Here is a 21,860-nt window from a genome sequence, read left to right as displayed (position 1 = left end):
GGCACACTGGCAGCTTTGGCAACCAATAAGTGAAAGTGGCAAGCAGAATTTTCTCCTCCAAGATCACCCTGTAGAAGAACTGCTCACAGAATCCCTCCTGTCTGTGTCCTATCCCCACCCTGTCCCCAGAGCCCTGAGGGCCACGTCCAGGCCTTCCTGGGACACCTCCAGGGATGGGGACTCCAAACCACCCTGGGCAGCCCCTTTTGGTTCCTGACCACCCCTTTCCATGAAGGAATTCTTCCTGGTGTCCAATCTAAACCTCCCCTGGCCCAGCCTGAGGCCATTCCCTCTCCTCCTGTCCCTGTTCCCAGAGCCCAACCCCCCTGGCTGTCCCCTCCTGTCAGGGAGTTGTGCAGAGCCAGAAATTCCCCCTGAGCCTCCTTTTCTCCAGGCTGAGCCCCTTTCCAGCTCCCTCAGCTGCTCCTGGTGCTTCAGACCCTTCCTCAGTTCTGTTTCCTTCCCTGGTGCCCCAGCCCCTCAGTGTCCTTCTTGTCCTGAGTGGCCCAGAACTGGACACAGCATTTAAGGTGTGGCCTCAGCAATGCCAGCACAGCGGGACAATCCCTGCCTTGGTCCTGCTGGCCACATCCTCACCCAAGTATTAGCAAAAATTTCATTATTTCACTACAAGAATGGGGGAAATGTGTCAAAAATGGTATTACAACCCTTGGGAAGGAATTGGGAGCAAAGGAGAATAATCTAAGAATTCCAGTATCAGGTCTATTGGCACATTGCAGCAGCCCTGGCTGTTTAGGGAAGTGGAGAGCAGAGAGAACAGAGCAGCTGTGGCTGCCCCTGGATCCCTGGCAATATCCAAGGCCAGGCTGAACAGGGCTTAGAGCAGCCTGGGATAGTGAAAGTGTCCCTGCCATGATATTTAAGGTCCCTTCCAACCCAATCACTGTGAGATTTAATGAATATTTTCAAGCTAACAGAGCACAGCTCTTGCATCTGACCCACAGCTCCAATCCTACATCCCTCATTCCTGATAATCTGCAGCTCTTCCCTTAAAATGACTTCACAGGAGCTAAGCAGCAGTTGCTGCAGATAACCCATCTCTCCTTTTGCCATGAACTGCAGCAGCTCTCTGAGCAGAGGAGGATGCAGATGGACACGCTCCGTGTGCTCAGTGACTGTCACCAGGATGTGACCAAAGCCACGCCAACAATGGCAAAAAGCAACACTGCTCCCATCCCTGCCTCTGCCTTTTGTCAGCACTGGGGCAGCCAAGCATGAGGCCAGCTCAGGGAACTGGGCTTGATGGGGGAAGGAAAAAAAAAAACAGGTTAAAAAAAAAAAAAAAAGGCCAAGTAACTTCCAGCAGGAGCTGAAATAGCAGGAGAAACTCCTTCATCCCTGTGCAGTCCCCTGTGAGCTGCCAGGCCAGGAGCACCAATGGCAGCAGGGCTGCTCCTCTCCTCTCCTCACAGCCTGCAGAGATGGCAGCTGGGAGCTGCAGCCTGGAGCTGTTGCACAATCCCTGGCTGCAGCAGCAGAGCTGATTGAAGAGTTTCCGGCCCTGCTCCACCTCCAGCTGCTCCCTCACTTCAGTGATGTGGCTCCCACACTCAGCTGTGCCAGGGGAAGCCCTGGGGCAGCAAAGAGCAGTGCTGGGAGCAGGGACATCCCCAGGGTGCACAAGGACTCCAGAGCCTGGAGCTGTGCCCTGGGGCTCAGGGACACAGGAACCTCGTGGCAGCTGCCACCTCTCCCTGTCTGCCACACTGCTGTCCCCAGACCCAGCAGAAGCTGGACCAGGGAGGACACTGGGCAGGACAGGCTGGGGGAGATGCTAATGCCACTGTCACAGGCTGTGGTTCCAGCACCACCAGTCACACTGCTGGCACCCAGAGGGGATGGGGACACCTCGGGGACACTCTGGGAGCAGCACTGCCACAGGTTTGCAGGGAGGGCTGTGCACTGAAATGTGGGGCTTGCTGAGCACTGCTGCACTTTGGGTAAAAGGCTCAAAGGGGAGAGGAATTACCTCTTCTTAATACCCAGTGTGCACACTGAATCCATCTGGGAAGCCAAGTCATAAAATTCCAGAACAGTTTGGGTGGGAAGGGACCTTAAAGCCCATCCTGTGCCACCCCTGCCATAGCAGGGACACCTTCACTGTCCCAGCGTGCTCCAAGCCCCATCCAATCTGGCCTTGGGCACTTCCAGGGATGTGACTTCTCCTTAGAGTGGAATTAACACTTGCCCAATAAACTCTTCTACTGAGAATCTCCCAGAAATCTACTACTGAGAATCTCCTTCCTGACAAGCACATCAATATTTGTTGTATCACAGTGCAGATTAAATCATAATACAAACTGTCCCTAGAAAAGTTAACTTAATAAAATAAACCTTTCTTGAAGTGGTCAGGAGGAATCAGTTCCAGAATTCCCAGGACATTATCCTGTGAACCCTATCACAATATATATGACTTCTTTATAACAAATACACAAGTGAAAAGTAGCAAGAGTTTGGATTTGTCTGTCCCTTCTTGCATTTTTTTGCCTTCTTTTGGAAAACACTTTTTAGAAAACAGAGGATGAGGAATGTTCTCAGTTGTAAAAAGGAAAAAAAATATTTAGACAGCTTTTAAAAATAGTAGTACAAGAACATAATTTGTTTTATGTTTTACAACACAACTTATTTAGATTTAGTGGCATGTGGTTGTATTTTGAGCTTCAGCCAATGGCATATTTCTTACAGGCCACGGCAGGAAGAGGGGTTTTATTTACATTTTAATGCTGTTTTTTTTTTGTTACCAAAACTGAGATGATTTCCTTCTTTTCTGAAATAAGATCACATTCTAGAACATTGCTATTGTGAGCAGCAGAAAGTGTCTCTGTATCTATTGTAGCTCTGTAGATGCCACTGCATGGGATGAATAAGGGACCATAACCTTCAACTCTGACTTTCAGGTAACTCAATAAATAAAAATAAATCTCAATAAAATTTGTATCTGAAACAACAGCAAAATCACACAGGAGGAACATTTAATATTGCCTGGAGTTTCAAAGAAAAATTTTATTTGAGATGCAACCCGGCCTAAGCATTTACCAATCTGCTGCTCTATCTTCTCTAAGAGATTATTTTTAACATATTTTTCAGGCAGGGATTTTACATCATCCTTCCAAACTCTGGTTAAGAATAAATCCCTACTCACCTCTGACTTGAAAGAAGTCTCATCCTCTGAGTTTGACTCCTCCATTTCCACAGGCTTTTTGATCTCCTTGGCCTCGCTCTCAGATTTCACCTTCTCCACTTTGGCATTCATCTTCTCCTTGGTTTGTTTCTTCTCTGGATATGAGGAAGACGAGGTTCTGGGAGATGTCCCCAGGATATTCTTCACCCCTTTGGAGCTACTCTTTTTTTGTTTTTTGGCACTAGGCTTTGGTGACTCCACGTTGGAGGGCCTCTTGCTGGAAGCCTTGAGCTCCGGCTGTGGCCCCCCCTTCGGAGAGGTGTTCTCCAGTTTGGTCTCCTTCACGGCCAGTTTTGGTTCCTTGAAAGCAGCTTTTGGAGGTGCCTTCTCCTCCTTAGGCAGTTTGTTCTCAGTTGGTTTTCTGGAGGAGTCCTTCAAAGGCTTGTTCTGTTCTCTCTCAAGGTCTTTGGAGGAGTTTTTGCTCTCAGAGTCTTTCCTGGGCCTCTCCCTGTGCTCCTTGGTTACTTTATGTGGCTTGGATGCTTTGCTACTTTCCTTGTTTGCATCCTAAAATTCAGCAACAGAAACATGCAAGCTGGGTATGAAACTGCAGCTCTGCACAGAATGATAAAACACATCCTCATAAATCACATGGCAGTGTTTGTTCCCTGCAGAAATCCACCCCCACACACCCAGGTAAACATCCACATTTCCCTCAAGCTGCTGCACACAAACTGGCAGCGTGCACTTCAACGTTTAGGAAAGGATGAAACATGTTCTGCTCCTTTCCAGGGTCTGTCAAAAGTCTAGAAACACCTACAGATGTTTAATTCAGGTTTAACCTGAATGCAAACACAGATGCACCTCTCAGGGCACCCTAGAGGAAAGGAAGCAGGAGAATGTGGTTTCTTTAGCAACTGGCAATTTTCACCAGAGCTCATCTCAGAGCCCTTTATTTCTCTTCTGTGTTTTCCAGTGCTTAATTCCTGACCAAAATTAAATCAGCCACTAACAGGTAAGTCATCTTCACTCTGTTTCATAACATCAGAAGGCATAGCTGAAGTGCCAGAGTGTTCAGAGTCCTGAAGAACATGGCTATCAGAATTGAATTACACTGGAAAATGAATTGTTGTTAATACCTGTGACTGCTCAGGCTGATAAAGTGCATGTAATCTGCTCCAAAACACATTGCTTGAGGATTGTTTCTCCCATGTAGGATTATACAAAAATAGCTTCAGTACATAAGAGAAAAAAAAGAAAAAACCTGAGGTTCTTTGGAAGTCTCAGGACCTGGCTACTGCTGGATGCAAACACCCAGTCTGGAAAGCGCCCACTGGAGCAAGTGAAGCACATTTGATGTTCTCTCCAGCACTGCCCTGAGGACACAGGGAGGGCTGACTTTCCACTCAGCCTTCCTGCCAAGAGGTGCAGGCACTCAGAGTGCTGGGCATGGCAGACAGTGAGAGAGCCACAGAATCCATCCTCAGAATGGAGGACACAACCAGAACAATCAGAGAGGATTTCATCTGCCTTTAAGGAAGGCACAATTCACCTAAAATTCCTAGTCTTGCACGTTTAATTTTCTTTTCAAAACTTCCCTGGAGAGAAGTCTATCAGATCATAAAAAAAGCCTCCTAAAGGCTGGCAAGTTCCAGACCATTAACTACTGAACTGCAGAGCACAAGGAGGCTCAGAATTAGCAGCAGCCAGGAACAGCTGCTGAACAAGCTCTGAGCAGCCTGGCCTGAAAGACTCCCTCACCTCGGGCTGACCCAAATGTCTGCTGCACTGACCTTTGACCCATGGGAGGGTTTGGTCTTCTTGGGATCAGAGAAGGCAGAGAGAGGTATCGTGGGCAGCATTGGATAATCAGGACTTGGCCTTGAAACAGCCTCTGCTCCTTCTGGCATCACCATTACCTGGGAATAAAGAGGAGGGAAATTATGTCTGCACGAAGTCTCACGGACTATTAACTATTAACACATGATTATGTTAAGCTACTTGCTCAATTAACACACTATTATTCATCTTCTCAATGTTTTTTTCCTCGCCTGCTTCCTGGCCATAAAAAGATATTGTCTATGGAATGCTCAGTTTCAAGGCAACTCCTCAAATACAGAAAATTAAACCCACAAAAACTGAAAGGCAGCAATGCAATATCGAGTGTCTTTCCCAAAGGGAATGCCAATATTCTGAGCACAAGCAGGCAATAAAGCTCTGGACAAGAACTGTGTGTTCTGCTGCAAATGCTCTTCCCCTGAAAAAGGGTAGGGAGATAAATCTGGAAGGAATGAGCAAGACTTCCTTGGTTTAGAACCTGAATTCACTCTTTCAAGGGGAAAAGGGGAAAAAAAAATCACAGCTTGGGTCTCTCCCTTCACAAAATCTTACCACCAAGCACTGAGCTCCATGTAACAATTCCCTTCTTACCTTCCCTACATTGTCAGGATAATTCTGTGGAAAATTGCCACCAGAGAAAGGGCATCAAAAGTGATTAACAGCTGAAACACCTCAGTAGACAAGGACTAAAATACCACACTGTGAAAATCCTAGAGAGCAGATGATGCTGCAGCTATCCTAGGGCTGAAATGAGCACCTTCCTCTGTCTGCCCAATACAGGAAAGCACTGGCACAGAGAGGAACAGGAACCATGGAGTGATTTGACTGCAAGGGGCCTTAAAGCTCATCTTACTCCATGCCATGCCATGGGCAGGGACTCCTCCCACCACCCCAGGTTGCTTCAAGCCCTGTCCAACCTGGCCTTGACATCCTCTGGCTCATTAAAAACTTCTTGCACTCTGTGGCTTGGGCTGATTTGCCCAGATCCTGCAGCTATTGGAGGATCATCCTTTAGTCCATCACTACTCATTACCTTCCCAGATACTGTAGCAGCCCATATTTCACTGGGCCTTCTAGAGAATTTTTTTTTTTCCCCCCACATCTGTTTTCACTCTATAGTGTCCAATTTTTCGTTAACTTTTTTATTATCTAAGCCACAAGTAGCTGATGCCAGGTTTAGAGGTCATTTATTGACCAGGAAGCACCAACTATTAAGCTTTAAAAAAAAAAAAAAAATTAATAAGGAATGGTTTGAAAGCCTCTCTCTTTCCTTGAGCTTTTCTGTACTGACCCAGCTCCTGGCAGCAGGAAGGTCACAGGGAACTGCAGCTGCCTGACTGACAGCCTGCAACATCCACAGAAGATCTCACTTCCCAGAGGGATTTTCTGCTTTGATATTAATGCTCACATGTAAATTGACAAATAAGGTGTCACCAATCACACACCAACAACAGATTTGTTCTGCTGCAAGTGTTGCAGCCCTATAACCACAAGTCAAAACTGGCTGGGTCATCTTTGAAATGAATGTAGCAAACTGCTTGAAGTCTGCTGGGTTTAAAGAAACCTCAAAGCAAAACAAGGCCATTCCTTTCAGGATCCCAAACTGGGCACTTACCCCTCCAGCTCTGATGAGTTTGCGCCTGAACTCCTTGGTGGGGTTGTTGAAAGTCAGCTTCTCACAACGAAGGTGGTTCACAGGTGGGTTCCCCTCCAGATTTAGAAACAGGTCATATGTGAAACAAACCTTTTTGGGCTCCTCCTAAAAACAAGAAAGGCTTTGGGAAACTGGAAGAAGCTTGGCAAGCACACTAAGTCTGGGGATCCAAACAGTCACTCCTGAAAATCCCAAATAAACCACCAAGTGTTGTATGCATGGAGTTTTTCACCATGAGATCAGAGAGCTGGAAATTAAACTATTTGTGCTTGAGGTTGACATTGTTCATCAGGAACTCAGGCATGAAGCTTCTCACTGCAAAAGCAATGCACGGACACAAATTTTGACTGAAAATTGTCTGTTTAAAGCTGTTCAAGTCTCCTCAGAAAAGCAGATTCACAAGCTTTATGCACTACTGTTTTCACCAAAATTCAGATCCTATCTCCTTTGGGAAGCAACTCTAAGTATCAATATTAAGAAAAGCATAATCCTTTTTGAGAGCAGGAACAACATCTCAACTCCCAGGATCTCTGCGGGCACCGAGAAAAGATTAAACGCAATGGGAAAAGGATGGCTTGGTTTGTAAAATCCTTTTCAATATGCATATTACAGGGGCTGAATGGGAAGATATCCCAGGCTTTTGAACTTTCCAAGGGCACTTTCACCCAAGCAATCCCGAGTTTGTATGCGTGGTGGGGGGATCATCTGCGCCTCACTGCCTCTGTTCCACCTGCTGCGCTCACAGCACAGAATGGAAAAAATCTCCCTCCTTCCCCCCACCCCCCCAAAACTGCAAATACTCTTCTTGTGTATTACAAATATCGACAGGACACTGCCTGGTGCTCCCTGCAGTTTGGAATTTCAATGTGGCAAGAGAGGCTGTGCTGGGAAGCGCAGCGAGGCCGCCAGTGCCCTGCGCATTTCCATGAATGCATCCCACGTGTCCCATTCCCTGTGCAGCACTGAGCAGCTGCACAGCAGTCTCTTCCAGAATTCCCATCCAGCAGCTCCATTTCCTGGTGCAGTGGCATTGCTGGATGGGAACAGGCACTGCAGGCTCCCAGCCCCAGCCATTAGATTTGCTGAAAATATGTTGAAATGGCTTCAGACCACCCTGGCTCTTGCTGTTTGCTCCAGAGGCCATTCCTTGGATAAACTACACCTCTAACAATACAAAGGGTGGTAGCTACACCTGATTTACATCAAAATCAGTACCCTGAGCTCATCTAGGAGTCCAGGTCTTGGATCCTCACCCTCCAACAGGGGCACTCATCAACACACAAGACATCAAGACACAGAGAAGACTCTCAGATTAAAGTGCTGCCAATGCCAGGTCTTCAGACCCTCTTTTGGAAAAGTCCTGAAGAATCCACATGCTCCTGAAAGGAGTTTACTAAAACAGATAGATAGGAGGAAAAAGAAAGATCCTTGCAAAATACACTGCCCTGTCATTTGCCTGTTTTCCATGCCCGTTCTCATTAACGGAATCATTAGCGAGCTCTGCGTGTGCGCTCGCTGCAGTTCAAACAGCAGCTGCACAGGGTCCCTCAAAGCCTAATAAACTGAAATGAAGGATGAATAGAAATCCAAATGTGGCCTAATAATGGCTTCTAAAATGCTTTCCCTGGTTTACAACAGAGTAAATAATCTTGGCTCTCAGCAAGCGCAGGCTTTGGTCAGGAGATGTTTTGCCATCCCATTACCAGCTCTGCTTTGTCATTTGCCCATTTGCTTTCTGAGCAGGAGGGAGGCAGCAGATCCCTTTCACTCTCACCTTGAGTATCCCATTTTTTGGTGCTTTTTTCACAAGCACCAAAATATTTATCATGTGTCTGCTGAATTTTTGCAGAATTAAGGCAGTTTTAAAATGTGATTTTCCTCCAGCTCAGAGATCACAACTGCCCTGGGAATGAGCCCCAGCAGAGTGCCCTGATCATTAAAATCTCCTTTGTATCCCCCAGGCCATAAGGAGCCCCCCACCCCCCAGTGAATAGTTGAGATTACAGCACTCCTAAAAGAACCACCACAAAAGTCTCAAAGCAAAAAGCTGCAAATAAACATTCTTTCCTTTACTGCCCTCACTGCCCAGCTAATGATTACAGCTCAGGCCACTCCAAAGCTTAATCCATCCGGTCCTCCCTAAAAGGTTCTTCCCCCCAAACAACCATCAAGGGGAAGAAGGGGGGGAGAAACCCAGGGAAAATCTCTCTCAATTGACCCAGACCTACCCATCTTCAACTTTAAATGGAAAGCCAGGCTGAGTCCACAGTGCCACACTTCAAAGCCTTTCTCAATAACATGTTGGGATCCACACATCCTGCTGCTGGGAGCTGCAACCCACAGTAGCTTCTTTCTCACCCCACAAACTTTGGTCCAGACAATCCTATGCATCCTTCACGAACTGCTGCTTCAGTAGCAACTACACACAAGCCAAGCTTTGCTCTTAGGTAATTCCACCTTCTGATATTCCTTGATGTCAATCAGAAAAAATGAGAAGGGAACACCTTTGCTGCTCCCAAAACTACAGGTTTTCTAAAGGGCCCTACATCCAAGAAAAGCTTTAAAAGGGTGGATCATGTCCATTTCTAACTGGTAGATATGAATTGTTCAGATTCAAATTCAGTGGTGCATTTGGCCATGAAATGGTTAAGCTGGTGCATGGATGTCTCAGCAAGGCCTCTCAGAACCTCACTCTGCATCTGCCCCTAAATCCCAGGATGCCAGAGAAGTAAACTACAAGTGAGCACCACAAAGCCAGGGCTTTTATTTGCAGCTGCTGTAAACTTCCCTTCATCCAGTGAATCCCCCTATTCCACCTCCAATCTCCTGAGCTGGGTACATTAGGTTTTATTTTTACTGCTTCCTGTCTGCACCGCCTGCCACTGTGCTGTTACGAGCTCTGAAGCTGCTTTATTTTTCCTTTGAGTTCTCAAGTAATGGGTTAAAGTTCTTTTGGCACTTTTCTTAAGAGGAGGAATTTTTTAAAGTCTTTTGTTAAAATTTCCTTGTCTTGTTTTTAAGACAGGGTGTGCCCTTTGCCACTTAACACAAATCAAAAGAATTTCACTGGTAGCGTGCGCATAAAGCTCATAAATCACTTTTAGAAAGCCATAAAACAAAATTATCTACAAAAATCTAGCACACCAAGGAAGCAGGCTCATGGTTATTCAATAACTATAACATCTAACACCACTTCCCTTCTGCCATAGATCCAGCCTGACAGAGGCATTTATCCGGAACGTCTGAGAAATGAAACCCCTTCCCAGGCTGGTACAACCCGTCTGACTGGTCCTGGGGCAGCTTCCAGACAGGGCATTGGAAATGGAATAGCCCAATATTCAGATTTTGAAATAATCAGCCTTATGTTCCACTCAGGAATCCATGAACCACCCTTATCTCTTGGGAGATTCTCTCCCAAATGAGAGAATTATTTGGGAGATTTGGGAGATTAAGCATTTATGACTTCCCTCCATCAGATGCTTATTACTGTTTGAAAATTTGGTTTTCCTAATATATTTTTATGTTTTATATATCTAATGAGTACAATAAATATATGAGTATAAATTACATAGATTAGTGTAAATACCTCTTTATCTACTTATTACTCCAAGACAAGCACTTAATAATCTACTAATTCCTCCAAATACATGATATGAAGCTGGCATGGCTGATAAAACTTCTGTCTTTGCCACACACAGCATATATATATATATATATATATATATATATATATATATATGTATATATGTATTTTCAGCATCTGGAGGTACCTATAGATGTGCCACACTGAATGGATACTCAAACACACACAGCCCAGGGGTTTTGGCTCTGCTCAGATAAAAGAATGGGTAAATTGATAATCCATCCTAATTTCTGACAGAAAAAAAGGTAAAAGCAAAGATTCCCCAGTCAGCAGCAACAGCACAAAAGGAATTGCTACAGGTTTGGGAAGGAACAAGGTACAGGACAGACCTAAAAAGGACAAGTTTCACTCCTCCTTCCCCAACTTTCAGCAACACTGAGTAAACTCCAACAGGTTAAAGCTGCTCCTCCTCTCCTCAAACCTGTGCACATCCTGCCCCAAATGGCAATTTCAGTAAAATCAAGTATCTCATGCAAACACAGGCTCTTCAACTTCCTTAAGAGTATTCTCCTGGCCAGTCCCTTCCTGATGGCACAGTCCTGACATCAGTTGTAGCTGACCCTGTTCCACCTCCCCTGCCATATGTGCAGCCCACACAACATCTTCACTGAGTCTCTATTTTGATACACAAATATTTTTCCCCTTTTCCAATATTTTTCTATTTGTTTTCTATATCACCTCTACAAAGGTTGCAGAAGGGGTAAAATATGCACATTTTTCTTTTGAACCTCAGTGGAAAAATCAAACGAATTTCTCTGCTTTCTTTGCTTATCTCCTTCTCACTAATAGGAAAAGCCCAAGTTCCATGTATCCATTATGTAAATCCTGGAAGGCTTTTATCTCTAGCACTAAAATTAGGAGGTAGCATCTTTAAAGAGACTTTAATACAACATCTTATCCATGTTGCATTAATATCATCTGCCTTATATCAGAATAACATGAAAATCTACTAGACCTTTTAGCTTTGTGGGGAGGATTGATCTAATTTGATTAGGATGCAAAAAATGTCACAGGGAATGAATACCAAAGCCAGACCTGTATTACAGTCTCCAGATTACAACGTGTACCACTAGAAGAGATTTATTTGGAGACAACAATGAAAAAAAGCTTCCAGACTGTTGAAATTGAGGGGGAGAGGGAAGAGCAGGAGAAAAACAGCAACGCATTTGTTGTACCCGGTTTGTATCGATTTGAGCACCAGAAGCCACTCACAGCAGCCCTCGTTACAGGAACACAAAGGATTTCAAAACAAAAATAGCACACTAACATTTCCAGTCCAAATGATCTGCTGTCATTAGCCAACTCGACTTTCAAAAGCTTTATCAATCAACCTGCTGAGCCCCTGCCATTTGTTTTTCAGGATCAGTTACAGAAGCAAAGGCTCTGCCAGTGTTAAAGGAGACCACGAATGCTGTGGCTGCTCAGAGCCCCCAGCTGCCCAAGCTCGCTGCAATATTCATAGTTTATATTCTGCAATTCAAATACCAGCCCTGAGAAATCACCCACTCATGGATGAGCTGGATTGCAGCACAGGAAGGACAAACACAGGCCAGCAATGTTCACAGAGGATAAGAATAGGCTTTTACACCTTTTTCACACTCTGCTGACACTTCCCCATCTGACAAAAAGGCACCAAGAACACCGAGTCTGCTGCTTCAAACACGTAACAATGATAACAAAAAGGGAGTCCTCCAACACAAAGAGTCAATGGGCAATTTTGTGCCAAGTTGCTTTAAAAATCCCTGATTAAGTTCATTAAAACTGTTCTTAGTAAAGCTGTTCCTTCCCAGAGCACAGGTTGGTATTTCTTTAGCCAAAGCAAAGAGCACATGGGCTCTGACAGCCAGGATTTGTCATCCAGTAACAAATCACAAAAGGGAAAGGAAATGGCTAAGGAGGCTTAAACTGTGGGGAAAAAAACCCATTTCAGCCAACCATGGCAAAGATCAATCTCCACAGACTGGCTCACTCCCTCTTCAAATCCTTTCTCTTCTCACCTTCACAAAGCTAAACATGCATCGATAAACAAATCCCAAAGCCTCTGCAAGTCTGGTTTCAGCAGAGGCCACACACACATCAACAAAAATGTGTCACAATGTCAGGAACATATGGCCACAAAAGCCACCCAGTTCCCCTGCCCAGTCACCTCCAAAGAGCCTTTTCACCCCAATCCCAGAACCAATCCATACCATCTACTTGAAGAATTACCCAAGGATGAGTCCCAAATGCTGTAATCAATTCACAATATATGCTGCACACACACCAGCTGATCCCAACAGTGCAAACAGGTTTACACAGAGCAGAGTGAGAACAAAGTCCTGAAGTAATGAAGACTTTGATTTATTTGGTGTTTTAACACCATCTTCTTTAATTCAGGAGAACACAGGCTGTATATACTAAACCTTTGCCATTCCCCCTCCTCCTCCTCTATCTTTTTAATTTTTACTATATCCCAGTCTTTGCATTTCTGTGTCTTTAGAAGTATTTATCTCTTACATTTCCTTCAACTCCAATTACTGAAAATGATCAGAGCTCTTAAAATCCCCAGATGGCATCATCACTGGGCAGTGGTGGACAGAGGAGCCCAACTCTTCACATAGAACCCTGGAACATCCTGAGTTGGAAAGGATCCTCAGGGATCATCAGTGCAGCCCTTTTCCACCTTTTCCCTCAACCACTCCTTGGCCCAATTAAATAATGAGAGGTGCTGCCTGAAACTCCTTAATTAGTAATTTGTTAATCAGTTTAAAAATGGAAAAGAACTTCTCCAGAAAACATGCAGCTAAAAAATAGGGCAAAAATGAATGTTTTGAAGAACTGTAGATTTGAAAACAAGTCTGCAACTCAACCTGTTCTCCTATTTATTTGTCATGTTTCTGAAGACCAAAATGTCAGAAAAAAAGAGCCTTCTCCTAAATTAACAGCTCCTTCCATTGTTTCCAGGGAGAACAGAGCCCACCTATTTCCCTTATTTATAAAAGCCACCTCTCTGCTCAGTGCTGGGGAACAACTCTGCAGTCACGTGTGTGGAGAAACAATGAGGAGTGATGACCCCAGTGGGTGTGAAAGCAAGTTCTAGTCAGAAAATCTGCCAGCTCCATATTCCATGAGGAACATGGGAATATGAGGGACAGAGGGAAAAGAAAACAGGAATGCAGATGGCAGTCACAGCAAATGTGAGCACCTACAAAAAGACACAGAAATGAGGGAGAGCTGAGGATCTGTGAAGAAACCATTGGAGAGCTGCAGGGAAAAGGGAAGAGTGGGGAATGGTTGGGTGAAGAAAGGAAGGAAAAGGAAAGGAAAGGAAAGGGTAGCACTAAAACACAGTTCACCCCTCCCAGGCATTAGAGGTTCCACTTTTAAGGAATCAGCCTGGAGAAGTTCACATTTTTTGGCCAGTCATGCTGACTTAAGCCAACATTTAGTGCAGATGGAGAATTTTCTGATTCCTATCTAAAACCTCAGAAAAGCCACCAGAAGTAGAACTGCTTTCAAACTTTTGAGGTGCTTTTGTTGCACTCAGGTCGTAGTTTTCAGTGTTTGCCAAAAAAGCTGCTTTTATCAACAATGTTCATCCCCCAGCCCTTGCCTGCCATTTTTCTTCCCAGCTTTTTGGCTTACCCAACCCACCCAAAAAACAACTTGTGGGCAAAACACTCCCAGGTTTAGGAGGCCGCTCTGTCTTCTGTGGCTCAGTCCCATTATCTGACTTATTCCTCCAGCCCATGAAGTGGGGTCAGAGCAATGTGGTAGGCCAGGAACCCAAAATGCTGATTATTCACAGAGTGACACTGCCAGGAGAGCATCCTGGGCTGGAGTGGGGACAGAAGGCAACAGCAGACAGATGTTTGTGGGAGGGCCAGGGAAAGGAGGATGGGAAGTTAAACAGAATGAGGCTGTTCCATGTGGCTGCTGTCAACACACCTGGGGTAAGGGCTGCTGCTGGGAGAGCTGAGGGGGTGGAGAGCACAGATTACAGGGATGTGGCTCAACATTCTTCGTTTACTTTACCTCAGTTCCCTCTTAGGGATCATAAGCAAAACATTAGTTTTTATTTTATTATTTAAGCAGTAATCAAACCCAGAAACATCCATTATTCATGTTTAACAAAACAATTTAACTGAAACTGAGGTAATATGAACACAAGTGCCCAATTCCCTGTTTTCATAACCTACAGCATGTGACCTCTGTGGTAGACTTAACGCTAGCAATAAATCCAAATTTTAACTTTCATATACTTGCTGGCAATGCATCTTAAGACTTAAAATATTTAGTGTTTTCTTTCTGGAAGAGCACTGAGTTAGAACAAGGATATCTTTAACACAGCTCTAATACTTGTGCTACACATGCAAATGTTTGTCTTGGGCCTCTGCAGATTTCATACCTATATAGTAAAATTTAATAAGCTTGCAAATTCAAATGCTGATTTTTTAATATATTGACAATCAACACAGTGTTTACAAATATTAACAGTATCAGTGTTTTATGTTTATTTACTTCCATATGTAATAAAATATTTTAAATTGCTTGAATATCCTCCATGCTAAAGAAGCTACAAGTGGTACAATCTCTGCTCAGAATCTCCAGGACCATCCACTGTCCTGGTATCACCTTTCTATGCAATTCCATTTCTGCCAAAAGCTTTCTTTTGAAGTCTGGCAGGAGCTTCCAACTCCCAGTTAAATTCTATTTATTAGACTAATAAAAAACACACACATAAAACAGTCACATAATTTAGAGTCTTTCTGTCAGGCAGTTTCAGGCTCTGGCACAGCTCAAAACAATTAGAAGACCAGAAATCAGATTCTACCTTGTTTTTGAAGTGCACTTCAATGGGCATAATGAAGCCAGCATAGCCAGACTCCTCCACCTTGTAGGGGGGCTCCTTGCACACTGAAAGAGAACAAATAAATGTGAACTTGGAATTCAGCACAACTTTATCTGAGCCAAAAAGGAGCTGCAGGAGGAGAACTGGGCCTCTGACGACTCAGGGCACAGTTAAAACACTGACCTTTGTGGAAAAACCCACACAGAATAAGATGGTGGCCACAGGCTTAGTTAAGAACATGAAATCTGTTCTTAGCTCCTCCCATGGAACGGAAACATAAAACACTGCAGGCCTGAGCCCCAGTGAGATCCTTCCCTCCTGTGCACCCAGATACAATTACATTTCTGGGCAGTCCCACAACAATGCAAACTGCCAGCTCCAAGTGCCTGGTGAGGAAAGGCACAGCACAGAAAGGTAAACTTTACTTTGATGCCCATATTTCCAGCAGCACACACAGGTGATGATTTTTTCCTTGAAGCACTCCCGTGCACTGCTCAGTGCTCACAGCTGGGTAACAGCCACGCTGCAGGCACTGCTTCCCCCACAGCTGAACAAACCTGAAGGGCAGGTGAGCACTACTATTTATTTCACACACAAGGAAACACGAGCAGGAAGGTGAACCAGTTTGCTGCTAAGGTCAGAGCTGCTGACTGTAGAAACAGCAATTAGAAAAGTTAATTGCTTCTCAGAAATTAATCTGCATGTCCCTGCCTCAGTTCCCCCTGTCCCGCTATCTGGTGTGGGTTCTTGCTCTTGAATCCTTTCTATTATCCAGTCCAGGATATCCCATTTGAAGGGTTCCAGGATCATTTCCCTGGCTATGATGTAGCAGCACACAGCAGCTGCCAGGAGAAACATGAGCCCCATACAGATATTCTCCCTCTCAGGAACCGGATACACTTGCATATAATTTATGCACTACAATATATGTAAATAAAGTCAATTAGGTAATTAGAGGAATTCAGTGCAAATCTTTTGAGTTTCTCTTAAGAATTCCAAGTAATTAATATGATTAGGAAACAGTACATCAAACCTAAAAGCACACAAATTATTTTCCTTTAATGTAGCTGTATTATCCCCACCCAGCTCTAAGCACTTCTACCATCATTAAGGTGCTGGAAAGCAGCACTCCAAATGCAACTGAGAAAAAAGGGAATCACTAAAAATAACAAAAACCTCTAGACTTGCTTTAACTTGAATTTCATATAAGAACCCTGTCACTTAGAGGGAAAAATCCCAAACCAAAGAGCAGTGCCAATATGGCAGCAGGAATCTTAAGCCTATCTGCCAAGCAGCCTTTGTTCCTCTGCCACTCTATTCTGACAAATTCCAAGGGCTCCAAGAGCAATCTGCCAGCAGCACGAGCCCACCTTCAGCACCATGATCTGCTCCAAGAGGGCACCATCTTAAGAAACCCCCCAAATAAACTCAGGAACAGGACAGGCACTTGTCACAGGATTTAGGTACAACCCAGACACGCCTTGGTCAAAGGCATGCTGGCATTAGGAGCAAGCATTGAAAACCCAGGGACTGGGAAAAAAATCCCTGTGTAAAGGCAGATGATACTGCCTGAGCAAAGGCCACGGTTTTATACTGCCAGAGGGCAGGGCTGGATGGGATACTGGGAAGGAATTCCTCCCTGGGAGGGTGGGGAGCCCTGGCACAGGGTGCCCAGAGCAGCTGTGGCTGCCCCTGGATCCCTGGCAGTGCCCAAGGCAGGGAGCTTGGAGCAGCCTGGGACAGTGGGAGGTGTCCCTGACCATGGCAGGGGTGGCACTGGATGGGCTTTAAGGGCCCTTCCAATCCAAACCATTCCAGGATTCTATGTACTAACCCAACACAGTTATTTGTAATGAATTAATTACACCAGTAGACAAGAACTGTAACCCACAAATTGCATTTTTATTCTATAAATCAGCTTTCAGCTCAGTCCTGCACCTGCTTATCATACATCAGTTTAAGCAGGTTAGTTTGAAGGAGATATTATCTACACACAGAGCAGAGTCACATCCTTGTGAATGCTGAGCACCTCTGTTCCTTTCCACCATGGACTCCCACAAATACCCAATGTCACAGGTTGTCCTAAAGCACCCTGAGTGTCCTGCTCCCACAGCAGTATTTCCAAGAATGCACATTACAACAATTCTCAGGGGCAGCTTGTATTCCTTAAAGCACTGCAGCTTCAGTTACACAATCCTACACAGATGTAACTGCACTGCCCCTAAGAAGGGCAATTCCTGCTCCTCCTCCTCTACCTCTTGAGCTCCTGCTGCCCCATGCCAAGAATAAAGTCAATTTTGTTACAGAGTCAGAAAACAAACTCAGAAGATATCACTCCAACCCAACCACAGTGACTGCACCAGGCTTGCAGGGGGAATGTACAGCAAAGACACCATCACCCCATGGCAGCATTGATTTCTGCTGAGTTAAGGCTACCTGAACTGGCACCTTAGACTAGAAATTGCAAGAATCTGCAAAACTCTCCAAGCCCAGAACACATCTGAGCCCAATATTAAAGCATCCCTCACGTGCTTCCAGCTTTTGCTGGTGAATTCTTTCCCATAGTGTAATATGAATTATTTTCTGCTGTCACTTGCATCTCGAGAACCTGCACATACTAATGTTTAAATAAGAGGAGAAAGCAGCTCACCTCCTGCCCTTTCAGCAGAAGCAAGGTCCCATTCTCCCTGACCTTCCTCAAACACAGTGGGGAAAGGTTAAAGCCGGAGTGCACGCAATGGACATTTTGCTCCTCTTTAAGGAGATATTTCACAGAAAAGTGACAGTTCAACACAACCCCGACTTGCAAAATGCTCTTTCACAGAGAAAAACCACATGCAACCCCTCTGACCTCGCTTGGGTTTCGGGAAGCTCTCGTGCAGCCGGAAGACGACGCGCTCCACGAAGTGCTGGATGTCGCACTGCTCGGGGCCGCGCACGAACACCATCCAGTCGTGGGTGAAGCCCTCCGTGGTCGGCTTCTTGCGCAGCTGGGCCCGGTGCCCCAGCTCCAGCTTCACCTGCACCGTGCACTGGGGGGGACAGAGGCAGCAGCGTGAGCGCAGACACACCAAACCCTGCTGGGAGGCACTGGGAATGCAGCAGCCCTCGTGTGGGGTCAGCCTCGGACTGCAAACCGCTGCTCTCAACGGCAAAGCTCACACAAAAATAGCTCCAGCACCATTTCATACCTATTTTCTCCCTAATATTAACATTGCAGAGAAAGCAGCTCTACAAGAGGGATTGGTTTCTCTGCCTCACTTATCAGTTAAATTGTCAGCAAAGTCCTAATTGAGGAATCTTTATTTCTAGAAAGTGTCAGAGACAGAACTTGATGTTCACAGCTTACAGAATTCACAGCACTGACAGAAAACTCATCTTGAAACAGGAAAAATCAGACCATGAATTGGTGGTTTATGATATTCTCTAGAATATATCACTCACCAGAAGAAAATTATGTTTCCTGTATGGTTCTAAATATATTTTATTATCTCACTTTCAAAGACCAAGTTAACATATCCGCCTATATGATGTCCAACACTAAACTGACCTAATTCTGATTTGCACTCCTGAATCCTACTCTGATAACTGAGTAACAGAGAAGGTGTATTCCACATCTGGCTCAAAGCACAAAAATCCCATTAAGTGGCTTAAACCAAATGAAATTAATGGTGAAAATCCACATAGTATTGCAGACTTCACAGCCAGGAGAAAGGAAATGAATTAAACAGATGTAACACAGAAAAGGCAAATGGGATTCAGACACAAGATAAATCAAGGAAATCTTACAGTCACATTTCTAGACAGAGAATAACTCAAGGTACCCAACTTTTGTGCACATTTGTTATACAAACCAGAGCAGCAGCAGTGATTCCAAACTAAATCTACCAAAATCCAGCTTCAGCACCAGGAGGCTGATAGAAAAAAGGGCTGGTTTCAGTCCCTACCTCATTCCTCACTTCAGGCTTGAAAATAAGTGTCTTGCTCTTCCTAGCAAGTCCCAATTACCATTGGGAGAGGCAGCATTATTTGTCATTACCTATATTACATGTTGACCTGGAGCCAAACCAAGGGCATGTTAGACAATGAGCAGGGAAAGAGAAAGCTTCCTGAGCTCCAGACAAATGTTTAGGGACAGTATCATGATTATTCTCTCCTTGACAAACTGCAGCAAGGAGTGTGATCACAATTAATGCTCAAAAAATATTCTGCATCTCCAATCCAAGCTTTTTTTGCAGAGCGTGGTGAATACTTGCTGAAAAAGGACAAGTGACTCCATCTCAAGCCTTCTTGTCTTTGTAAAAAGCTCTCACAGGAGGTCTGCAGAGCACCAGGCATCAAAGCCTGACCTCCCAAATTGCAGTCCAGTTCCAATTTCAACCATAAGCCTTAACACACTCTTTCAGGCAGTTTAAATCTTTACAGCAAAATACCTTCAGCCACCCAACACATCAATCCTGAGGCTCGGGGACAAACTCATCTCATTAATTCCTTCACCATTGCTACAGCATTTCTCTGGGATACCTTCCTCTGCAAGTTCTCTTGGCAGGCCATTTTTTCCTGTTCTTAAGGCTTATCTCCAGCAGCCCCACCTCGCTCCTGTGCTAAGAACCAAGGCCCAGGGCCGGCTGCTCTTTCATGTCGCATTAAGGGCTGAGAAGAAAGGCAAGGTGTGCTTCTCCCCGAGCACAGCAATCCCTCCAACGCTGCAAGAGCATTATGTGGAGCCAGCCTGCCGAAATCCCGAGCTCGCACTGGAGTGTGCCTGCAGGCCTGCTTTATCTGGGATGCTTCCCACAGCGCTCACATCCCCTGAGCCAGGCTGTGCCGCAGCCTCACGTTATCGATTCCATAATTACCCTTTAAATCCTGCTACTGTTGCCAGTTACTACCCCTCTCCTGAGAAGTGCAAATGACTGTCAGGCTACAAAATCTGCCTTTCCGAGTTGAAACGGCTGAGAAATTGGAGCTGAGAACCAGATGGGGCTGCGTGGAAGAGACCGAAATTAAACATAAAAGAGAACTGTTTAACTGAGAGTGAAAGTTGTACTTGCCGCACTCCTCACACCCTGCTCCAATTAACAATCGCTGTGAATTAAGCCAGAAGTTGAAACACATTTGAAAATAAGATCTCCCAACATAACCAGCATCCAAAGTTGTTCGGCTGAAAATGGAGGGTTTTTTTCCTTTTTTTCCAAGCGTGTCTCTCAACAAAGGGAAATCAGGATCCTATTCAAACAATTTGTAATAATACAAAGGAGCCTGCTTTCAACTTCTCAATAAACATTCTGAAGGCTGCTCTGGTTTTTGTTTGATGTGCTAATTGCCTGAAAGCCATCAGCAGCTCCCATTGCCGCTCCTCCGGGTGATTATCCGGGATAGCGGGGCTGGTTCCCGAACCTCAGCCCGGAGGTAACAGGAGGTACCTGTTACCCGCTCCCCGCACACAAAAGGTTCCCCATGCCCATCACCTCAGGTAAACTTCCCGCACGCATCCCGGAACCCCCCGGGCCGCCAGGGACTCTCCCGGTGGCATTAACCCTTGGCGGCACCTCCCTCCCCGGCAATAATCCCAGGCAGGAATTTGCGGGAAATGCTGCTCACACCCCCCGCCGCGGGCGAGGCTGCAGCGGCCGCCCACGGAGGGGAGAGGGCTGAACCCCCCACCAAAAGAGTGTAGGGACGGGTCCCCTCTCAATGGGATTAGGGAGGGGGTGTGACCCCCAAATGCGGGGTGGGAAAGAGGAGTCCCCATCAAACGAGCGGTGTGACGAGTCCTCCCCCAAATGGGACTGGGGAGATGATGTACCCCCCTAAATGGGACTGGGGAGATGATGTACCCCCCCTAAATGGGACTGGGGAGATGTGCCCAGGAAAAAGGCGCGGGAAGGAGGAGGTGTGCCCCCCAAATAGGATTAAGGAAACGTGTCCTCAATAAGGGGAGTGGGGAGAAGGCGTGCACCCTCCCCAAACGAGGGATGGGAAGGAGGTGTGACCCCCCCCCCAAACTGGATTGAGGGGATCTGCCACCCCCAAAAGGGTGTGAGAAGAAGATGTGTCTCCTAAATGGGGGTTGCAGGGAGGAGGTGTGCCCCCACAAAGGGGTTTGGAGAGGACGTGTGCCGCCCAAACGGGATTGGAGAGGAGATGTGCCCCCGCAACAGGGTGTGGGAAGGAGGAGATGTGCCCCCCAAATAGGACTGACGAGGAGATGTGCTCCCCAAAAACAGCTGGAGAGGAGGTGTACCCCCCCACATGGAATGGAGAAGAGGTGTCCCCCTTAAAAGGTGTGGGGAGGGCATGTACCCCCCACAAAAGAGGGTCTGGGATGAGGTGTGCTCCCCCAAAGAGGGTGTGAGGAGGAGATATGCCCCCCCAAAGGGGGGCGATGCCCCCCAGCCCCCCCTTCCCGAGGACAGCGGCGCCCCCCCCATTCAGGGCCCCTTCCCCGGGGGTCCCTCCCTATGTGCCCCCCTCTCTGAGGCGGGGGCGACACCGCCCCACCCCTCCGGCAGCGCGGCGCGGCCGCTCCCCTCACCTGATTGTCCATGGCTGGGCACAGCAGCGCCGCGGGCCCCGCTCGCTCGCTCCCGCCGCCGCGGCGGTTTCGCTGCCCGGTCGGCGGGGCGGGGGGGGAGAGAATCTCTTCCCCCGCTCTGTCCACGAGCGAAGCCGCTCTGTCCGTCCCCCCCACCCCCCTCCCCACCGCCTCGGCCGCCGCCTGCTCGGTCGCGGCCCCTCACGGCCCCGC

At 46.2% G+C, this 21,860-nt stretch overlaps 1 protein-coding gene across 1 annotated transcript in view; it reads right to left on the bottom strand.

Annotated features, from left to right (window-relative positions):
- MLLT1 (MLLT1 super elongation complex subunit) overlaps positions 1–21,820 on the bottom strand; it is a 31,258-nt gene extending 9,438 nt beyond the window's left edge. The window contains exons 1-6 of the mRNA XM_056512410.1: positions 21,648–21,820; positions 17,961–18,141; positions 15,092–15,174; positions 6,597–6,740; positions 4,936–5,061; positions 3,164–3,709 (exon numbers count right to left, since the gene is read on the bottom strand). Coding sequence (XP_056368385.1) covers positions 3,164–3,709; positions 4,936–5,061; positions 6,597–6,740; positions 15,092–15,174; positions 17,961–18,141; positions 21,648–21,659 — 1,092 coding nt within the window. The 5' untranslated portion in view covers positions 21,660–21,820. The remainder of the gene's footprint in view (positions 1–3,163; positions 3,710–4,935; positions 5,062–6,596; positions 6,741–15,091; positions 15,175–17,960; positions 18,142–21,647) is intronic.
- Between the last annotated feature and the right edge of the window lie 40 nt (positions 21,821–21,860).

The sequence above is a fragment of the Oenanthe melanoleuca genome, chromosome 28 (genome assembly GCF_029582105.1).
Source record: "Oenanthe melanoleuca isolate GR-GAL-2019-014 chromosome 28, OMel1.0, whole genome shotgun sequence".
Lineage (NCBI taxonomy): Eukaryota > Metazoa > Chordata > Aves > Passeriformes > Muscicapidae > Oenanthe > Oenanthe melanoleuca.
Note: the sequence above shows the minus strand (reverse complement) of the source record. Positions and strands in the feature narration are given on the sequence as shown.